Genomic DNA, 22343 nt, shown 5'->3' with positions numbered 1-22343 from the left:
TACACAGCTTTTTGGTAAAATCATCAGGCCAAATTCTCTATTACAGGAGCATATATCCAATAGAGCTTCTCCAGAGTGAGAGCCCACCTCTTGTTAAAATAGGTCTTCTGTGAAATTGTTTTATTTCTGCTGCATTCAGAATAATTTCTATTTTTGCTAATGAGCGGCATGATTCCACTCTTAGGAAAACTCGTGTAAATCATGAGTACTTCCAATGGAGCCTTGAAAAATGGCCTCTTTCTATAAATGATGATTGAATTATTCATAATTCATGCCTAAAGTAATCAAAAAATGGGTGGGAGTAATTATTTTAAAAACAAATAGTTTGGTTCCTGTTTTGATTAAATTAAGCAGTTATTGAATTAAGTGGAAGGCACCATCATACATTTTTCCATACAAATTATGAGGTACACTGACTCAGAATTAAGAACTTGTCCCTTTCCATGAAACCCTGTACATATACAAACTAATTTGGAACTGGGAAAATCTTGCAATTATTTCACTACATTTTTAACAAAGCCCAATTCATATACTGTAACAACTGGCTCCAAATTTATAATTCTACAAGAACATTGTAGCACTTAGAGGAGAGGAAAGTGATCAGGAACAGTGAGCATGGATTCACCAAGGGCAAGTCATGCCTGACTAACCTAATTGCCTTCTATGAGGAGATAACTGGGTCTGTGGATGAGGGGAAAGCAGTGGATCTGTTATTCCTTGACTTTAGCAAAGCTTTTGATACGGTCTCCCACAGTATTCTTGCCAGCAAGTTAAAGAAGTATGGGCTGGATGAATGGACTATAAGGTGGATAGAAAGCTGGCTAGATCGTCGGACTCAACGGGTATTGATCAACGGCTCCATGTCTAGTTGGCAGCCCATTTCAAGCGGACTGCCCCAAGGGTCAGTCCTGGGGCCGGTTTTGTTCAATAACTTCAATGATCTGGAGGATGGCGTGGACTGCACTCTCAGCAAGTTTTCAGATGACACTAAACTGGGAGGAGTGGTAGATACGCTGGAGGGTAGGGATAGGATACAGAGGGACCTAGACAAATTAGAGGATTGGGCCAAAAGAAACCTGATGAGGTTCAACAAGGACAAGTGCAGAGTCCTGTACTTAGGACGGAAGAATCCCATTCACTGTTACAGACTAGGGACCGAATGGCTAGGAAGCAGTTCTGCAGAAAAGGACCTAGGGGTTACAGTGGACAAGAAGCTGGATATGAGTCAACTGTGTGCCCTTGTTGCCAAGAAGGCTAATGGCATTTTGGGCTGTATAAGTAGGGGCATTGCCAGCAGATCGAGGGATGTGATCATTCCCCTCTATTCGACATTGGTGAGGCCTCATCTGGACTACTGTGTCCAGTTTTGGGCCCCACACTACAAGAAGGATGTAGAAAAATTGGAAAGAGTCCAGCAGAGGGCAACAAAAATGCTTAGGGGGCTGGAGCACATGACTTATGAGGAGAGGCTGAGGGAACTGGGATTGTTTAGTCTGCAGAAGAGAAGAATGAGGGGGGATTTTATAGCTGCTTTCAACTACCTGAAAGGGGGTTCCAAAGAGGATGGATCTAGACTGTTCTCAGTGGTACCTGATGACAGAACAAGGAGTAATGGTCTCAAGTTGCAGTGGGGGAGGTTTAGGTTGGATATTAGGAAAAACTTTTTCACTAGGAGGGTGGTGAAGCACTGGAATGGGTTACCTAGGGAGGTGGTGGAATCTCCTTCCTTAGAGGTTTTTAAGGTCAGGCTTGACAAAGCCCTGGCTGGGATGATTTAGTTGGGATTTGGTCCTGCTTTGAGCAGGGGGTTGGACTAGATGACCTCTTGAGGTCCCTTCCAACCCTGATATTCTATGAGCCAGCAGGATTTCTTACCTATGGAGGATCCCAACCATTTAATATATAATGATTTTATTCAGTGATAAAAAGGTCACAAGTGAATCATGGTACATCCACTTAAAGAACCCTACAAAGATAGTATTTGTTCAGTGGGGTTTTTGTGGCTCAGTTTCATACAGACATGATGCTTATTAGCAAAGAAGCTTCTCACTTTGAAGAATTGGCTAAGTCCTTTAAAAGACTTCTCAGTTATTGCAGAGCATCAAATCAGGCCTTCTCCACTTCTATACTCACAAATACAGTGAAACACCCAGGACCTAATAAGCTACTGGCAGAAGCAGGGGCAACTCCATTCATGTACATGAGAATGTGCCCGTTTATCCAGCAGTTATTTTTCTGAAAATGAGAGATTATTACAAGATGTCTAATTCTGTGTTAATTCAAAATGTAACTTCTAGGAGTCACAGTACTGCCATTCTCCACTTCAACAAATGCCTAAGGAAACATACATGGCTCTAGAATGAAAGATTTTCCCATGCCGGCTGGTGACTCTGAACCAGAATCAAAATGGGTTGTTGAGAGAACACTATCATTCTGTTCTCTGTGCTTCAAGCAAATACATATTGCACTCAGATGGGCAGTTGCAGCTTGCACTGAAATCAATGGCAGCCAAACATACATGGCTATGGGCAGGATTTGGTCCTTAAGATTGGTAAACACAGTAACTATGTTTTGGGGTTTGGGGGGGATAGACTATACATATCACACATTTCTGTTTCTTCATATCGCTGAAAAGATCGCTCATCTTCTAGCAATAATAAAACTTGTGAAGACTGGACTTTGAGTTTTATTGTATCTCAATGGTGGGTTTTTTAAAAATTCAACAGGTCTTTACTGAATCCTGGACAAATACTAACCTGTACAGGCTCTCCATCTACTTGAACCTGTCCTGCTATTTCCATCATATCCAATGCCAGGTGGCAGATAGATCGTGCATGATGAATGCATGGCTCTGGTAGACCACTCACTGTCATATACTTGTCTCCAACTGTCTCCACCTATCAAAACATATTTGGCAATTATACTTCAGAAAGCTAGAGCTACTGTGATGTTTCTTTCAAGAATGCTAGACACTTCAAATACTTTTCCCTTCATCTTTTTCCATATTCCTAACACATTCTTGGAGATTCATGTATACAACTTCTTAAAATTAGTTGGAGAGCTCACTACTGATTGATTAGCAGCTTATTCTACCTTTATTTACCAAAAAGTACTTATTTTAATGATTGCATGCATTTATTTCAATATGCAAAGTTCCAAATAAGAGTTCTTCACTCTGTATATTGTTAAAACTAGCAGTGGACGTGTTCTTTTCTTCACTGCAGACTAAATCCACACTAAAGTTGTAAAAACATGTAAAGTCAATGGACTGAACTGAGATTATATTTATTTTATGACACTACCTTATAGCAACACAGTAGCAATGCCCTAAAATCTCATGTTTACCTTATAAACGAACGGATTCCTTCGTGAATCAGTCAGAATATCAAATCTTGTGTAAAGGTCATTTAAAAGATTAACAATTTTCATGGCTCCCTCTCCAGAGGCATGTTTACTGCAGAATGCATTGAATCCAACTATGCCACTGAAGAGAATGGTCACATTATCATACCGCTTAGCTGGCACAGGTCGCTTGTGTCTTAGTTCATTTGCAACAGATGGTGGAAGGACAGAATACAGCAATCTAGACAGGTAAAATAAGTCAGGGATATGAGAGAGAGAGAGAAAAAATAAATGTATTATTTAAATATGACCCGGAGGGGTTATTATACATTAATGATTTCCAACAGTTAAGTGATGTACGAGGCTTATACTGGAGTCTATTCCTTAAACACCAGGCTCTCATATACATCAGTGTGGTTCATATGGTTAAAGCAATTACATTACAAACACACGTGCTAGTAGGTCAAAGCCACCACTTAACTACTAAGAAATATATTGATAATTCCTTTGACATAATCTGTTAAAGATACCTGGTACTACTTTTTTCTTATTCCTAAAGTATGTGGGTCAGATCCTCAGCTGGTGTAACTTGGTTTTGCTCCACTGATTTCAATGGATCTACACCAATTTACACAAGTGTAGTACCTCACCCTTAGGGTTTTTTACATTTTTTTCAACAAATCGAACAGTCCATATGACAAAAAGAAAACAGTGTATATTGTAAATCACAATGCAAATTAAAAACTAAATCATACACATAGGCCCATATTCTACCCTCATGTTCACCCCTTTTCAGCTTTTCATCTGCCACTGTACAGAACTCAAACTCAGCAATTTGCCAAAGCGGTAACAATTCAGGACTTAGCAAAAAAAATCTGATGGTAACTCAGAAAAAATGATACTACTTTGCAATCTAAAATTATGCATTTTAAAGTTCTGGCAGATCTCATTGGTTATACAGCCTGCAATAAACATTACAGGCTAAGAGAGACATGAAAGCTAAGAAGAAAGGAATAAACAGGATGAGAAAGATGAGGAAGAGAGATAAGAATAATAGATAGATGCATCTCCCCAAAGAATAATAGATGGAATTTTCTAAAATTACTTTATTTTAAATACATCAAAGTGTTCAGTCTCAATTACTGGAATTACTTAAACTGGTTTTACACATCCCTGATCTCCCTACACAATTCTAAACTCTCTAGCAGCTGATGGGTATAATTGTGGTACCTTCTGCATGTGTGGGAAAAGGGAGGGAAAGAGTGTGCAAGGAGTTTTTCCTCCCTTTATGCAATGTCACACAAGAAATCATGTGTCTTGGTCCTTGTCATCACCAAGTACAAGGAATGAGGTAGAGTTCTGGTGTCAGGGACAGCAAATTCAAGAGATTTCACTGGAGCTACTTACATGAGCAAGGGCTACTTTCATAAGTAAAGGTTGGATGGCTGAGTCCTATTTCTATGCTAAGATTCAAACTTCTGTCATTTTTGCTGTAAGTCTGTTCTGAAAACCATGGGCAGAATTGTTTTGCCATCTGATGGTACTAACATCTATCAGGCTTAAGTGAGTTTACAAGTAAGCAAAGGTGGCAGGATTGGACCCAAAATCCCTACTGAAGAGTATATGCTTTTCTAGGTTTTGGTGAGGAAGGGAATTATTTATAAATACACATTAGCAGCAACAGAAAAATCACCTCTGAGCATGTCCAAAATGCATCCACTTAAATATTATTAAAGCCTTTTGTGATATCACTGTACGTTTTCTCTCATTACATTTTTGAGTATTGGGGCTGATGCTCTCAGACTGCTGCTCAGAGAGATCCCACTCCTGCAATCAGCCCTGTGCAGGTGGCCTCCTCTTCCTGCATGAAGTCCCACTAGCCACAATGGGACACTGTGTGAGGATGGGGGGTTGCCCATATAGATCGGATCGCAGGATCCGAGCCAAGTTTGGGTCAGGGAGATTTTAAAAGCCTCACAAACTCAAATCGCATAAGCCTCCACAAAACTGTATTGATACTTTAGAGAGGAAACAATCCCTGGCATGAAGAAAATTTTGAAGTTTTTAACGGATTCCACAATATACTGGAAATTTTAAACTTTCATTTAAAAAAAGGTGATCTTATACTGATGTGCTGCAGCCCCTGCTAACCAAGTCTTGTAGAAAAATGTCTCCAGCTAAAGAAGAGAAGCAGCAAAGGTAGGAACATACCACTCTCACACTCTATTCACCTCAATGAGGTGTGAAATTCAAAGCCTAACTGAGACAATTTAAATGCTAACATTTTAAAAGAGATACATGTTTTCTTTGTTAAAAAAAAAAAAAAGACTCAAATTGCATGCAAAAATGGTTCAGACAAAGTTAAAAATTAGAAATGCAAAAGCTACACTTCTAACAGCAGAAGTTGTGCATTACACAAATACAGCATTTTCAATCCCTAGTTTCCTATTTTAATGTGCACCTTGAAACTATTATTGCTATGTATGTCTTTAATCTAATATTGTATACGGCTGCCAAAAAACATAGAATTTGCAACATGTCTCAATGAATACTGTCACCGGAATCCTAACTTTTAGATTTTCTGATTTTTTTTGTGCAACCTTTCTGTTGCATTAAATATAGTTATGGACTATTTTCTGGCATGTGTTAGAGCAATAATTGATGCTGCCTTTCCTATTAGGTGCCAAACAGGTTACTGTTCACTGATGGTAAAAGTGTTTCTACAAGTCAAACAAACATAAATAAAAAGTAGGGTTTTTTTAAGCTTCCTTTGTTTTTCAGTTCCTCAACTCATCATTTCCTTGCCACTCATTTACAGTGACAGCCACCACTCTACAGGATAAGCAATAGGACAACAGACTTGACGGCAGGACATTGTCAACATCCCTATTAGGTACTGACAGACCTGGAGAAACTTTGCTACTACAACACTGGTGAGTATTTTTCAAATAGGACATTTGACTGCTAGTCAAATCCTGCTTGTCTCAGAGCCAGTTACTTAATTTACCAGTAACTAGTCTTCTCTCTGAGTCCTGTCTAGAGATCATTATGTAATAGTAATAATTTGCATGTTCAATGTATTGTGCACTAGTTCTACTCTCACAAGGCATAGAAAAGCCAATTCATAGCATCATACCATAGCAGGACTTTAAATAGTCTCTTATTTTTGGCTGCCTATAGACTGTAATACAATTTTCAAATAAGAAAATCAAATTCCTTGTAGTCTGATTGTGTTTTCTGTCATTTTCAAATTTAAATTTTCATAATTAAATGTTACATATGGTAGATCAAGAATTACTTAATATTTTATTATTTCTCTCAATGTTATTTCAAATGGCCTGACCCCTATGAATTATCTTCTTTATTTACAGGGCACACAGTAAATTATAGAATGATTTCTGCATCATTGGCACTTTGTCACTAGCTCTGCCTAACGCAGCCTCAGTAAGATGTTTTCCTGGAACACTGCTCTCTTAGGTCATTTCTAAAGCTATGGGGACTGTTGGTTCACTTTAGTTTTTAGCTCTTTACAGCAAAGAAGGGAAGGAATCCTTCAGTTTTCTATGCATGTAGTATTCTATATTGCAGCTAATGTTTGAGAACCTTCAGACTATACAACATTATAAAGACAATAAAGTTTGTGCTTTCTTGGCTCCACAATTACCAGCCATTTTTGTTCCAGTTTAAAACTGGGAATTAATTCTTACGTGTCTGTCTTTTTCTTCTCATCTTCCAGTGCTCTTAGTGTGTGCTGAAGTCTGTCTGTGAGGATCTCCAGTTCTTGAGTCAGCTTGTATTCCTCTCTGAACTGCTCTCCCAAAAGGACTAGGTCACGGGTAGCATCATGCAATGGAATGTCACTCAGATATAACCCTCTTCTAGTTAAATCATCCAAGTTCATCACACTGTTATATAGAGAAATGTATTTCATTATAAAATGAAATGCACATTAAAGTAAACTCGCCTAAGGGATCCTTTAAAATATTGATTAGTAGCAGGGGTTGGGGTTAAATGGGTAAATAGTGAGGTAATACTTTTAATTAAACGATTGGGAGTACGGTAAAACAAGTAGCTTCCATCAACTATCTTGTAATTGTACACATTAATGCATGTCTTTATTGTACAGGTGCATACAGAGCCCTGATTGATGCATTTTATAAATGTCTAAAATAACCCCCCCACACACAAATAATAGCAATGCTATTATAATCTACTGGTCAGTGTGTGCTACCAGTCTCCCACCTGTGCCTGCTCCACAAAGGATATGAATGTGTTATCTCACTGCTACAAGACTGATCCTTTAGCAAAACTATAAAGGTTTATGCTTTTAGCACTGAAAGTCCTCAGTTCAATCCCTCGTCACAATCAAGATGACAGTTGTCATGCTATGATGTGAGTCCAATACATAATTTATTTTCCAAATTAATTTTCCAGCTGATTCTTAAATAACACTGCATCTCACTGTGAAAATTGCATTGAAACTACTATTCGAGCGTGTTGCCAGATGAGAAACTGATTCCTAGTTCTTAGGGTTATGAAATTCATAAACCAAATGTCATGACTTATTAAAAACCACTCAGTTAATGAGGTGTTCTGCTTAGAAAAAGGTGGGATAATATGTCCCAATGTTTGTAATAAATGATTTTATGAATGCACCACATTCTGTTCTCTACATGCAATTCCCTTATATCACTGGCCTTTCACCACTATAACTTAGAACAGAATCTGGTCCAGTGAGGTTCTGTAATCATACACGCATTTAGAGACACTCTTGCAATTTGGTGGCTATTCCGCATTGTCAAATAGAGTACTTTTATTGCTTAAAATACCTTGGAGAACAAAGAAAGAGAATACTGTCTGCTTCAGGTAAGTAGATCATTTGACCTTTGAGGCGTAAGCAGCTGATTTCTGTGCCAGTTAGTTCATCTTCACATTCCAACTTTTCTACATCCAACAATCCTTCCTTGTAATGAAAAAGTGATAATAATTAAATAACAATAATGATTCCTGTGTTACTTCACCAGGCACATGTGCATGTGCACATGCAAACAGACACACGTAAACCTTCACTAGAGGAAAGATCAGGATGTCTGGAATCTATACATGAAGCATAGACTACACTGAAGACCAAATGAACTGGTTTCTTGAACATGTCAAACTATAGTATTTTTAACTTTTCTAAGGTTTCCTATCTCCATTACGTTAGTGTCTTTCTTTGCCTACACAACCACTACTTCCCAGTTTCTTCTGATTTCTTCAAAACAGTTTGATATTTAGCTTGCGCTGACTTTCTTTTGTCTGCATTATGTTTTTGTTAATTGCCTCATGTTGACACTGAGACTGCGTGCATGCACTTTGCTGGTTTTGTCCTCCTTTTCCTCTGTTAGATGTCATTTCTCAAACTGAGGGTCTGATCCTGTCAGTGCATATGCAAGACATCTCCTTCAATCTTCTGGGAAATTACTTTGAGTAAATAAGCAAGTTACCTGGTGTAGCAGTTGCTACTTCATGTGCTGCACTCATTTACATGAGTTTGCCTGGCTCTTTTGCTCGTCTATAGAAGAGGAAGCGGGAACATGTTGCGGTTGAAGAGTGTGTGTGTGTGTGTGGAAGGGCCCAAGCAGTGATATGCTACATGCTGGACTCCCAAACTATTATGTAGTTGCTTCTCCCCCAAAACCAGGAGCAACTGCTGTTATGCAGGTTTCAGAGTGGTAGCCGTGTTAGTCTGTATCAGCAAAAACAATGAGGAGTCCTTGTGGCACCTTAGAGACTAACAAATTTATTTAGGCATAAGCATTTCAAACAGTAGACTGACAAAAACAGACTCCAATGTGAAACTTCAGAACTAGAATTAATTTGCAAACTGGACACCATCAAATTAGGCCTGAATAAAGACTGGGAGTGGTTGGGTCATTACAAAACCTAAACCTAATTTCCCCCATACTAATTTCCCCCTACTATTACTAACACCTTCTTGTCTACTGTTTGAAATGTGCCACTCTCATTACCACTACAAAATTTATTTTTCCTCCCTTGGTATTCTACTGTTAATTGAATCGTCTCGTTAGACTGACCTCACACTTGCTAAGGCAACTCCCATCTTTTCATGTATTCATACCTGCTCCTGTATTTTCCACTTCATGCATCTGATGAAGTGGGTTCTAGCCCACGAAAGCTTATGCCCAAATAAATTTGTTAGTCTCTAAGGTGCCACAAGGACTCCTTGTTGTTTTTGTTGTTATACAGTAACTCCTAGTGGAAGGCTGCAGTTCTATAATGTCATTTATTGTACAGGATCATTGTTTGTAAAGAAGGCATCATAGGTGCAAAAGTATGCACCTCCCTGTATCTGAATCTATAGCCCATCCTAATAACCACATATGAATTCATGCATCTGGCTTTTTCTTGGCCCAAGACACAGAATGGGTTCAGGGCTTACTACTGTGCAAAAGATTTTTGCTGAGAGCCTCTGAATTTTCTCTTATCTTTGTAAAATGTACTTACTTATTCAAAAGCCAGAGGAACGTTATTTGGTTACCTTGCTCCTCAATACAAAGACAGTGTTGATATGTGAGAGGATCCCATGGAAGCTAATATCAATATGAGGTCGAACCAAGGAAAAAACTGACAATAGATTGCAGTTTCCTGGCTGAAGCTAAAACATAAACAAGACAAACAGAAGCTCATTTTCTAAGGAAATAAAGGATTTTTCTACAACCAGAAAATATTCACATGGTGATTGTATTTCTTTCACTTCAGATACAATGCAAGGTGGAAGAGAATAGAGACATAGAGAATGCAGATGTACATTCTTTATATAAAATATGAGACTAAACTATGGTTTTCAAGTCATGGCTGTGGTACCTATGTATTTTAAAGTGCAATTCTATTCTGGAAAGTGACTCTGCAAAAATAGCACTGCACCATATCGTATTTGGGGTCTCTCAACATTCCTTCACTTTACAAGTAAAAAAGCTGTTTTTTCTAACTGCCCTCCCTACAAACTCACCTTAGGGTCAAAAAGTCTAGTTGTGTTCTCTCACCTATTATCTCCTGTAATAAAGATTCTGCTGGCCATATTCAGTAGGTCACTAGTTACATGTGTTCAGTGAACCACCTTGAACTCATCTGAAAAGCCACTGCCCTCTCTTCTTTCCAATTCCTCCTCAAGAGCCATTTCTAGGAAATCTCCAAATCACAATGGTGAGGTAAAAGGTCAGTAAAATTAACTATATTGTAAAAATATATAAATAATTCAGAACCAGCAAAATATGCACAGTGCCTATGTCACTGCATGATCTGATTAACACTATCCCCATAAGACCTCTCCCCCTTCCCTTAGATTGTTTACTACACTCCCTAGCTCCATCTTGTCTTAAATTAGATTGTCCGTTTTTCAGGGAAGGGACCACATTATCCTATGAGTTTACACAGTACATAGTATAACAGGGCCCCCAATCCTAAGTGAGAACAACTGTGTTCAGTGGGGTTTCACAGGCATATACTGAGGTCAGAAATCGGCCCTTAAAAATTGGTAATTAGAACTTAGTTAACACTGATGTTGCTGATGTAAAAGAGCATTCAGCACCCCATCATACTGCAGCGATGTTAGCTCTACAATGTTAATAAGCCTGAAAAATAATAAAATATTTTTTGTTGTCAAAGTAAGACCCCCTGAATACATGGAGGCCAGAGGTGTTCCAGAAGAAGGTGCTATTTTTACATAGTCCATTTTCAAAGTACAACTGCATTTTAAGGTGAGAATTAAACACTGCACTGTAATGTAGAGAGACAATTGCAAATCTATTTAATGTCTTCACAATTAACCCTTGCAGAATATATCATATCACAATATACCATAAATAAATAAGAAATTATAACAGCACTTGAGTGTTATTAAAATAATATCTAAAACACTTGTTGCAGCTGTTCACATAAGACAATAGTCTGACCTGCGGAAGGACTCTGTATATAGCATTGCCACATTGCGTTACCACCAGATCTCTGTCAAATATTATATGGAAAGGAAAAGCCTTGCAGAAAGTGTAAGGACTGATGCGGGACTCTTGGGTCCCGTTCTCTTCAAATCTGTCAAGGTCTTCATAAAAGTCCTCTTCCTTAGACTCTTTCTCTTCAATTAAAAATTGAGTGTGGTCACACTCTTCATTTCTCTGTTGAATAACCTGGACAAAAGAAGAGAGAGACTGCATGTAGCAATAACCTCTATCACATGTTAAAATTGGAATTCTATTGCAAAGACAAGAACACATTTAGAGAAAATAGATACATAAATATCAAAATAATGAGTTCCAGTTCTTGCAAAAATACAGTATTCCCATAGAAATCTCCAGTTTTAAAAAGTCTCTACAAATCAAGGGAGGAAAAGCATTTCTTTATTCAAGCACAGTTGCTCTTGGCACTAATTGAAGACCACTCAAATATGAACTATAAATTCTAAATTAAATGGATATGTTTACACCATCTCCAGATCCTGGAAATATGGAGCTACATTCAGCCTTGGATTATGCTTGGTTCTGCTGGTATAGCCCAGAACACAGGACCTCTTGTGAGGGAAAGTGCCCCTGGAAGCTTTTGCATTGCCCAAGCCACCTGCATCTTTATTTCTATGGGGAGCCTGCACCTGGTCAATGGATCCCCAAAAGTAGGCAGTGCTGGCTGGGAGAGACCATGGCATGGCTAGTCTAAGGATGGGCTCATGCAGCACTTGGCTTCAGGAGACTTCATTCCTGGGGCTCTTATACAGTATGAAACTGCCGTACCCTGGTGAACTTCCAAGAAAAAGCAGCAATGCAACCAGCCACCTCCCCTCCCCGAGGGTGAAAGAATTCCTTCTTGTTGGAGCAGCCCCTGCTAGCTCAAGGAGGGGCAATTAGCACCTACTTGCACCAGTGAAGGTGGATCAAGTCTATAATGTCTGCAGAACATAAATACAATAGTAAATAGCTGGCTTATAACAAAGAAATAATTCCTCATTACTCCTCACTTTGTAGAAATAAACTAAAGAAAAGCACAAGGCTATTCCCATTTGTAACTCAATATCTGTTACTAAAGAGTGAGGCTTTAGCAAACCAAAGTATACACAAGTGTGAGCGTTTAACAAACTATACACTGTTTTCTTTTTTAACAAATTGTTATGACGTGTTAGAATGTGTTTATTGATGCAGACACAGAAGTGAAATGAGGACAGACAGATGCATGGAATTAAGCGGCCGGCCACAACTTTTATTAAACTATAACATAGGGAAGGGGCGCTTCCTGCCCATCATCCATACTCTTTAATACTAGACATTTAACTGGTTCCAGTGCAGAAGTTACAGGGCTCCTTACCATACAACCCATAACAGAGGGTAGCTCTCCCTAGCTTACCCTTGGGACTCAGCTCTCTCTGAGTCCTAGTATTCTCTCCCCACTGAGGGCCACAGAAGGTGCAGCAGGGTGGGGACTTCAGCTTGGGAAAGCCACAAGGTCTCACCCTATCCCATGATCGCTAGGCCCATTGCCAAGTCTTTTACCTCTGGGAACTGTACATTCTCCTAACTGCACTGGAAATGTGGCCACAAGTTGCAACGAATAAATAACTCCTTCCCAGTACCTCAGGTAGGTACTATGTGCATTCCTATTTAACCTACTGTGGCTTGAAGGTGCGGCAAGGAAGGCAAAAAAAACCCCAAACAAACAAACAAAAATCCTTCCCTGGTCCTCTACCAATTGGCCCATGGGAGAAAAATTCCTTCATGACCCCCAAACAGGCGATTGGCTATACCAGGGGTCGGCAACCTCTGGCACTTGGCTCGCCAGGGTAAGCACCCTGGCGGGCCGGGACAGTTTGTTTACCTGCCGCGTCCACAGGTTTGGCCGATCGCGGCTCCCACTGGCCGCGGTTCGCCGCTCCGGGCCAATGGGGGCGGCGGGAAGCCACGGCCAGCACATCCTCGGCCCGCGCCGCTTCCCGCCGCCCCAGTGGGAGCCGCGATCGGCCGCACGCGTCAGGTAAACAAACTGGTCTGGCCCGCCAGGGTGCTTACCCTGGTGAGCCGCGTGCCAGAGGTTGCCGACCCCTGGGCTATACCCACAGCATCTGTCAGGCTGGATTCCCATTCTTAGTTCTGGTGAATTGAGTTCGACTGCTGGAACTGAGTTAAAAGAGGTTTCACATGGCTTCCACACTGGGTTAAATCCTGGGAGATGGGGAATGCTGTCCAATCAGCACCTCTCTCCGACACCTCTCTTTGCCCAATCAGCTGGCCTAGAGACTCCTGGGGTGAGACGCACATACTGCCCCTTAGTGAGTGTCTCCCTCCTCTGTTGCTGGGACTGTCCCCCTTCACTGCCAAGCCCATCAAGCTCCCCACCCGTTGTGGCAGGGGAGTGGCATTTTTCACACATCCAGATTGCTCCATTGATTATTAAGACTAGTCTTTAACTTTTGCATGTCTGCTCAGAGCTGGGCAAATATCTGGTGTGTTACTGATCACAACAAAGGGAAAAAATAAGGCAATCTTCTATCTGTTTCAATGGGCATGACTGTGTGCAAACTAAGGACCCTGAATTTGCAATCATTACTCATGAAAGCAATAAGGGTTACAGGATCAGGCCCTATAGTTAAAACTAAAAGCATCTTCTCCAAACCACAGCTGTCAATGTGTAATATTTAAAAACCAGCATCATTTCATATGTTCTATTCAGAGGCGTAGCGAGCGCCCTCCGTACCCTCCGACCGGAGGGGGCCCCGCAAGGAAGGGGGCCCCTAAAAGTGGCAAAATAAATACCGCATTCCAGTTTCTGCATTGTAAGGGGCCCCGCCCGGACATATGTTCGGAGGGGGCCACCGTTCGGAGGGGGCCACGTTCTTTGTTGCTAAGGCCCTGGTTCTATTGGTTTAATCTCATATTAATATCTTGAACATATCATTTTATTTTACTCTAACAATCCTACTCAAAGTTCCTTGAAATAATGAAATTAATAGGGCTAATTTTGTTTACTAGGAAAGCCATATATCATGGTATAATTAAAGTTGATGCATAATGAAATATCATACTTTATCAAGTGTGGACAAATTTATCTCTTGCCAAACCTAATCAGATTTAATGGGTAGAACACAATAATTCTAGTTAGGCAGTATTGTTTAGCAGCAACATATTGGAACATATTAGGCTCAATTCTGTCCTCACTTCAGGCCTAATCCAAGGTTTATTGACATCATTGAGACTTTCCGTAGACTTCAGTGAACTCTGTTTCAGGCCCTGATACCCTGAGGAATCCTATAGATTTCAATGGGGTGTAAATCAGGGCAGAGAAGGCATTCCTATTCAAGTGTTCAGAAAATCCAGTTAACCATCCAAAAACATGGATTCAAGAATGTCTTGAATATCCTTTTTTTTTTTTTTTATTCCAGACCAAAAGTCTCACAACAGACAAGATCAAAACACAGAGGTGGGAAGATATATGCTAGAGTTGTTCTAAAACGTTTCCAAAAAATATATTGGCACAAATTATTATGCACAAAGAAATGTAATCACTAAAATATGTGGATATTAAGAGGTCTTTTTCGGTCTGTGAATGGTCATAACTCATGTGTTAGCAGTAATATGCACACAGGGAGGGATGTTACCAAAATTTGGTTCCCATTTTTGCGAGGGGAAACAATATAACAATACTTTGTGCTTCTATGGCATCGGGAGGTCGGGATCTCAAAATGCTTTACAGACATCAAATAATTAAGCTCCAAAATATCTTTGAAAGCACTGATATAATTACAGTCTCCATTTTACACAGAGGAAAGCTGAGTGTCACAGTGACCGAGTGTGGCAGTCCTTTGGACTCCCAGTCTTGTGCATTAAACACAGGCCCATCCTTCCTCTTTGCAGTCCAGTAAAATATGCTATTAACTCCCCTTGGTTTCCTAAAGCCTGATGCTGTTCTCTATGTGCATTATCAAAGTGGAACTCCAGCTCCACAGTGGAAGGTGTTGCAGCGAGTAGTCGCAGTTGGAGAGCCAAGAGTATATATGTGGGGTCGGAAATTACTTGTGGACACATGAAGGAAAAAAAAAATCTGTGGGTTTGTCCACGCACCAGTGTGGCTTAGACCTGTATTTCTTGTGAATACAAAGCTTAAGTGACCCCCATCCCTTCAACTTCCAAGAGACCATTACCCTATATCTGAGAGAACGAATGAGGCTGTAGTCATACTGTAGTTAGTTAATACTGGTGGTTCTGAAGGGAAGGGAGGATCTCTCTCTCTCTCTCTCTCTCTCGCCAATAAAATGTTTTGTTTTGTTTTTTGTCGATAGGGACAACTGGGCCTCTAGAATTTAACAGATTAACCTCTTCCAAAATCTATGGATGTATCACCATTATTAAACCAGGCCTTCCAGATTATCATTTCCATCAGTGACTTTTGTGGGATTAAAGACCAGAGTTTGGATCCCACTTCTAAGAAATCTCATTTACCATAACTGGAAAAAAATGTACAGCTTGGATTAAAAGCTTTTCCATTTGAAAAAAAAAGTTTTAGAAATTATTTTAAAAATCTCATATTCTAAGGAAATTTCCATGTCAAACATTATATCTTCCAACTCCATTAATATCACCTCACGATAGGTTTCAGAGTAACAGCCGTGTTAGTCTGTATCCGCAAAAAGAACAGGAGTACTTGCGGTCTTGATAGTACTGTACTTGATAGTCTCCCTAGTTCTCTGCTGTCATGCTGAACCTCTTTACAAGTTCTCATCTTTTCTTATTGATAACAAGAGAGCCACAGAAAACTAATCAACCAATAAAGGTTAGGGTTCCACATAAAAAAACAACCATAAAATACTAGCAATTGGCAATCTATTTTTAGCTTTTCACACTAAACATCTCAATGAAGCAATTTCACCATCCACCCCAGTCTCTGCATCAGCATAGGAATTAAAGAGTGTGGGTGAGAGCAAATGCTAACTTCCAAAGTCCTATCATATAGAAGGAGGTGCCAGAACTACTATATATCTCATATATCACAAACCATCTAGCCAGGGTGAGATGTGACCCTACACAGACACAGCAAGCTGGCAGGGGACTGGACTCGATGACCTCTCGAGGTCCCTTCCAGTCCTAGAATCTATGAATCTATGAATCTATGAAAGGCAGCCTGCTATTGTATGTGAGTGCTGTGCTACTCTCCTAACCTTTACAGAATGCAAATATATCAACAGCAGCACAAAGATGCAGTCAGAAACACAATGCAGAATACGGGCTTTGATGTGAGCACTTAACAGGCAGCACCGTGAAAGGCAACTGCAACTCTTCTAATAATTCCAATACAGAAAACATGTATGGAAAGAGGGAACAACTCCATCATTGAATACATAAGAAATGTGAGAAACAAACAAGGTAATTAAATGCCTGAGCCAAAGCCCACTGAAGTCACCAAGAGTCTTTCCTCTAATTTCAATGCACTCTGGACCACATTCTAGATGAGAGTGTACTCAGCTGCCTGTTAAAACTGGTGACCAGGTTAGGAATTATGAAACCCCCCTATAGAATTTAATAGAAAATTATATCCTTTATGTTGATTTTAAACCATCCTAAAGAATTTAATGAAATATTATATTACCACAACAGAATTCTATAGGATGATGCAAAACACATAGAAGGGATCATATTCTCTGTTAAATTGTACAAGTATTTATAGTAATTTCTATACAACTCTATTGATTTCATACCAGTTAAATTCTATTAACCTTTTCTGCGAGTACCATGACCTCTTACATGTGTGCCCGTTTAAAATTAAATTTCTGGGTATTTAAACATTCATGTAAATTCTCCATTCAGTTTCACCCAGGTAAATTTAGGCAAAACAAACTGGGCCAAATCTTCTTTCCAAAGAAGATGCTGTCTAAACTTGGTAAATGAAAGAGCAGCATCAGCAGTGACAAAGCCAGGAGTCAAGTTTAATTCTTCTTGTTTCCCTGTGTGGTCTTAATTGGTGAGTGACATCAACCTGACATGTATAAGAGCTCAATCACTATGGTAACTGCAGTTAAAATCAAGACAAATCACTCTTCAGGTTTCAAAGAAAATATCTAGCTGGTTCTCCCTCCTGAGCTTTGCAACAAAATGTATCTTCAGAATATGTCCCTGCTTAGCTAAATGAAAAGTCACGTTCAAGTTTCCACTTATACTGGGCAGATTTTCACCGTTGAGCTTTACTTGATAACTATACATTCTCTTTTCAATGGATCAGTGAGGGTATTGCTGTCATTTTCCCATTCTGTCACCCCTTATGCTGTATAGGCTTTCCCCTATAGACTTCAGTTAGATTTTTTCTTGAGTAAGGACTGTATAAGAATTCAATAGGGGCTTCATTATTGCGCCTGATGTTTCTGGTGTTCTCGGGTATTTGCCATTCATTTGCAAGGACAAGACTGAAACCCAAAGTCTGTTTAGCCCAGCAGATGAAGGGTTTGCCTTATATTTCAATAGTATTACATTCATGCTTAAACAAATCTGTTGGTTGAAAGAATAAAATATAATGCATAGTATTCAGTCTGTTTTTCCATGAGATTTTCCATGCAGAGAGTTCTGCTTATATCAGAAGCTTATCCAGGTCACACACACATTAACAGTTTCTATGAGATCCATAGCAAACTTTAGGTGATCTTCAATATAAATGTTTTTGTTTGACTAAGTGATTAGATTCTGTCTGGTTGTTTACTTTGTCCAGAGTTCTATGTTTTCTGAGGGTCCACAGCTATGGAATTTGAGGAAAATCCATCCTTCACCACAAATAGTGATTGAGAATCTAAGCTTTCATTTATTTAAAAAAAGATTCAAGATTCTAAGCCTTCTGGTTGCAAAGAAAATCTAAGACCTCCCCTCCCTGCCTGCCCAATCACATAAGAGACCCATCTTATTCTGCAGAGATTTGTGAACATTGTGGCCAATGCAGCTCTTCCTTGGGGAGTAGTCTCAGTCAAGGAATACGATAGGAGTCATGGGCTGCATTGTTTTGTGCTGTTTGAAGGATTTGGGGCATCGCTTTTGGAGCGGGATATTATTCCTGCATGGAGATCTTTCTAAAGTGGCAGCTCTCACTCAAAATTTTAGGTGAGGCAGTTTAAACAGGTGTATATGTACTTAATATTAAGGACACTTCTGAAAATGCTCCTTAGTTCACTGCTATGACTATCTGGTTGTGAAATGAACTGCAGACTCTGTCCCTAAATTCCTGTTGTTGCTAAAGGTTATGTAATGAAAAATGCACTACAGTACCGTAACAGTTACTGGGACTGGAGACATTGGTTCATGATCTTCTGATGATGGAAGATGATCAGACACCCATGTGGATGGTTTTAGATCTATTAGTTGCCTTAAATACCACTGACTACCATGTGTTGTAGACAACCCAGTGAACTGGAGTAGTTTCAATCCTTTCATTCTGAGAAGTCAGAGGGTTGCATTGGGCTCTCTCTTCCATCACCTTTCCTGTTCCATGTGTAATTGAGACATTTAGTGGTCAGGCCCTGGTGCCATGAGTATGCAGATGGAGCTCAACTCTACGCCCGCATTTCATAGAAGCAGGACAATGAAGACTGGGGTTTTTCTTAGTTAGCTGTCTGTGACTCATTTTGGACAACACTGAATTTTCCTTTTGTATGTGGATTACTATACAGTGACCATGCATTTGTCACCTCAAGATTGAATTACTGTAACATGCACGGTGTGGGCAGAATGTAAATACTTATTTGCTTAGCAATGCATCTTGCAGTGAACACATTACACCTGTGCCACGTTATTTGCATTGGCTTCTTATCTGTACTTACTTACTTACTACAGAGATGGGAGGGGTTCTCCTGTCACTGTAGTTAACCCACCTCTCTGAGAGATGACAGCTAGATCAATGGAAGAATCCTTCCATCGACCTAGCGCTGTTTCCACCAGGGGGTAGGTCAGTTTAATTACATTGCTCAGGGGTGTAGACTTTCCATATCCCTGAGTGACATGGCTGAGTTTACCTAACTTTTTCATGTAGACCTGGCCTAAGTCTCATCATCAAAGTCAATAGGACTTAGGCTTCTAAGTGTCTAAGTCATTTTTAAAATTGAGACAGGCTCCTAAGTCACTTAGGCACTTCTGAAACTTTTACCCCTGTCCATTCAAAGACAGGAAGTAAAAGAACTTGCCCCCTTTCTCATAGGCTGCTTAGAGTATGACACCAAATTTGGTGAAGTGACATAATCTAGAACATATATAAAAATGCCTCAGGTAAGGTGCATAAGTGCTCAGAGAACATGAACTAGGCAAAAAGAAAATAAACGAAAATGGAAAAATAATACGGAACATAATCTTTGTACCCCTTTTCTCTTTCTTTGGATTACTGGATGTTGTCCTGAGCCATTAGCCATCTAGACTATATGCAAATTAACACTGGGCTGATCAGCACCAGGATAAAAGCAACAGAGGGTCCTGTGGCACCTATAAGACTAACAGTCTGTTAGTCTTAAGGTGCCACAGGACCCTCTGTTGCTTTTTACAGATTCAGACTAACACGGCTACCCCTCTGATACTCAGCACCAGGATGACGTATTTCCAGGGAAAACTTGAATGGTGTTCGTGAGTCAGTAGGTGGCACTCCTGAGTCAGTACTGAATCAATGTTCCAATGTGGTAATAAAGGGCTGCCTGCTGTTATAGTTGCAATCTTTCCCATAAGGAAGATTAAAAAAAAGAAAGAGAGAAAGGTCTTGAACACTTATTGCCATTAAAGATTCCATGGCACTTTGTGAAAGGATAGGGGTGTTTCCTCTGGTATCCTGGCCAAATGGCAAGCTGGATTTACATTCTACCAATGCAAAATTTACAGTCTACCAATGCAAAATTATCTCTGCAGTTTCAACTGGACATGCTAATCTTCTTCATTTCTTGGCCCAGAGCCTGGGTTGTGCTGTGACCAGTTTGTGGTGTTCTGGTGGTGCAAAACAGCCCTAAAATTGTCAGAGATAGCCATTGGAGAATCCTACCAGTCTAGGGAGATGTGAGTTGGTACAGTGGATCCTATGCCATTCTCCTTCTCTGTGGCCAGTACAGGGGTGTGGCCAGGGCAAAGGCAGGTGAGGGCAGTGTATGACCTTGAAGGTATTGGGCTAACATGGGGGGTAATGGAGAGATTTTTCAGTACGCAAAACCTCTGTGGAAAGTATGAATGTATAAAAAAAATACTGTCTTCCATTATATCATACAGCTCTTTCAATTTTATGAATGACATCAACTTTCAGTCAGAACATACAAGGAAACATTACCTTCATGTCTATTTCTGTACCATGGATCTGCTGAGCTACTGTTTTGATGATTCCAATGACAATATCCTGGAGTCCTTCTCTCTCTGAATAATAATGCAGAATGAGTCCTTTCCCTTTTTCTGCATCAGTGCACCTAAAGGAAGGGGCACGCATACCCGGATAAATAGTAGCAAGATGGTCATGCAGAGCATCCAAGTTCTACAGGGATAATTAAAAACACACAAACACATCAGAATAGAGTTCATGCATGTGGCAAATTGTCTATTTGAGAATACAAGTAATTTAAGTAGCAGTTTTAAAGACCTAAACTACATATTGTATATATAAATTATTGATTCAGTACATTTCCTGGGTAGTCTGGCCCCACCCTGTCCACAACTGCCACAATCACTTGTGGGTTTGTGTCAGCCAGTTCCAGACCCCCATTGCAGGGCTTCCAGGCACGTTGCACTGCTGTCTTGCCACTCCGGGGGTGGAGAGGGGGACCACTGCTGGGGGCCCAGACACCTGACAATGAGTCTGACCTATGACTGGCACTGAAAATAACACCATTAAAAGTTGTTTGAAAGAGAAAGAGTGAATTCCTGGACTGTACTATGTTTGCACAATAGATGAAAACATTTTTATTTTCATGGCAGGGTTAGTTTTCCAAATGGATGTGAGAATGGCTAGGATATCCCTTTCCCTCTCTTACTTATCCATCTTTATTTCTTCCCTCCCTCCAAGAACTCTGCTGCTTGTAGTCTATCTTTTAAAGAGCAGCTGCAACCAAATATCCTACAGCTGGTAAGCCAGGTGTTTATATATGGACTTAGGAGTCTAACTTTAGGCACTTGCATGTGAAAAAACAACAGCCTGTCTTACTGTTTTAAATGAAATATTAAGCTAGTAATGCCGTTTCAAGCATTAACAAACGTTTATAAGCTCTGCCAGAACCTGACGAGTTTTTCAAAGTTTCCAATTGTATAGCTAACATCTTTAAAATCAACCTACCACATTTCCTAAAAATGCTCAGTCACATGATCTCATTGAGAACAAGTGAATGAACCCAAAATGGAGTTTCTAGATCAGGTTATAGCTGAAACAAAGCATTTTTAAAAAGTGAGACCTGTTAAAAAAAAAAAAAACTCCACTTTTTCAAACTCTCCATATGTCCCAGACATGTTGTCTGATTAATCTCAAACTTTGGCAAAAGTAAATTCTTCTCTGGATAGGAAACCTGCTTGAGAAATTGGAAAGCAGATTTTATAAGGAGGTTAGAGGGGAAAGTAGGATCAAAATCAGACTTAGAATATTATGCCAGCTTCAACCTTAACTATGGAATCATTATCATGACTCCATTTTACTATTCACGGTGTAATGGCTTAGATAGAAAGGACAATCAGACTGGCTGAATAGCGTCACAACCCAGGTAATCATCTACCAATAAATTTGTCAAGATTATGCACCCTCTTCACTTACCAGGTCCTTAGCATGACCCCACATTCCTCCTCCCCCCCCCTTAAGACTTTCTAGCACTGGGGATTGTTTGTGATTTTTGCCAGGTCAGGGAGAGGTACAATGAAGATGTTTTAAATGTGCAGGTTGGATCATATCCCTTTTCTTAACATCTGTAGATCTTCAAAGTTGTGAAGGTGGTGTGAACAGCTGCTACTTTTCTTGGGAGGCCGCCAAAGGAAATGAGTCTCTTATAAATG

The 22343-nt window shown here is 39.9% G+C and overlaps 1 protein-coding gene across 1 annotated transcript in view; it reads right to left on the bottom strand.

Annotated features, from left to right (window-relative positions):
• The window catches only part of GUCY1B1 (guanylate cyclase 1 soluble subunit beta 1), a 57170-nt gene that overhangs the window by 7325 nt on the left and 27502 nt on the right, over positions 1 to 22343 (bottom strand). The window contains exons 4-10 of the mRNA XM_065405302.1: positions 20647 to 20844; positions 11298 to 11528; positions 9884 to 10000; positions 8172 to 8305; positions 7050 to 7247; positions 3346 to 3583; positions 2757 to 2897 (exon numbers count right to left, since the gene is read on the bottom strand). Coding sequence (XP_065261374.1) covers positions 2757 to 2897; positions 3346 to 3583; positions 7050 to 7247; positions 8172 to 8305; positions 9884 to 10000; positions 11298 to 11528; positions 20647 to 20844 — 1257 coding nt within the window. The remainder of the gene's footprint in view (positions 1 to 2756; positions 2898 to 3345; positions 3584 to 7049; positions 7248 to 8171; positions 8306 to 9883; positions 10001 to 11297; positions 11529 to 20646; positions 20845 to 22343) is intronic.

Source organism: Emys orbicularis, chromosome 5 (assembly GCF_028017835.1).
Source record: "Emys orbicularis isolate rEmyOrb1 chromosome 5, rEmyOrb1.hap1, whole genome shotgun sequence".
Taxonomy (NCBI): Eukaryota; Metazoa; Chordata; order Testudines; family Emydidae; genus Emys; species Emys orbicularis.
The sequence above is the reverse complement of the archived record's forward strand: the minus strand, read 5'-3'. Positions and strand labels throughout refer to the sequence as shown.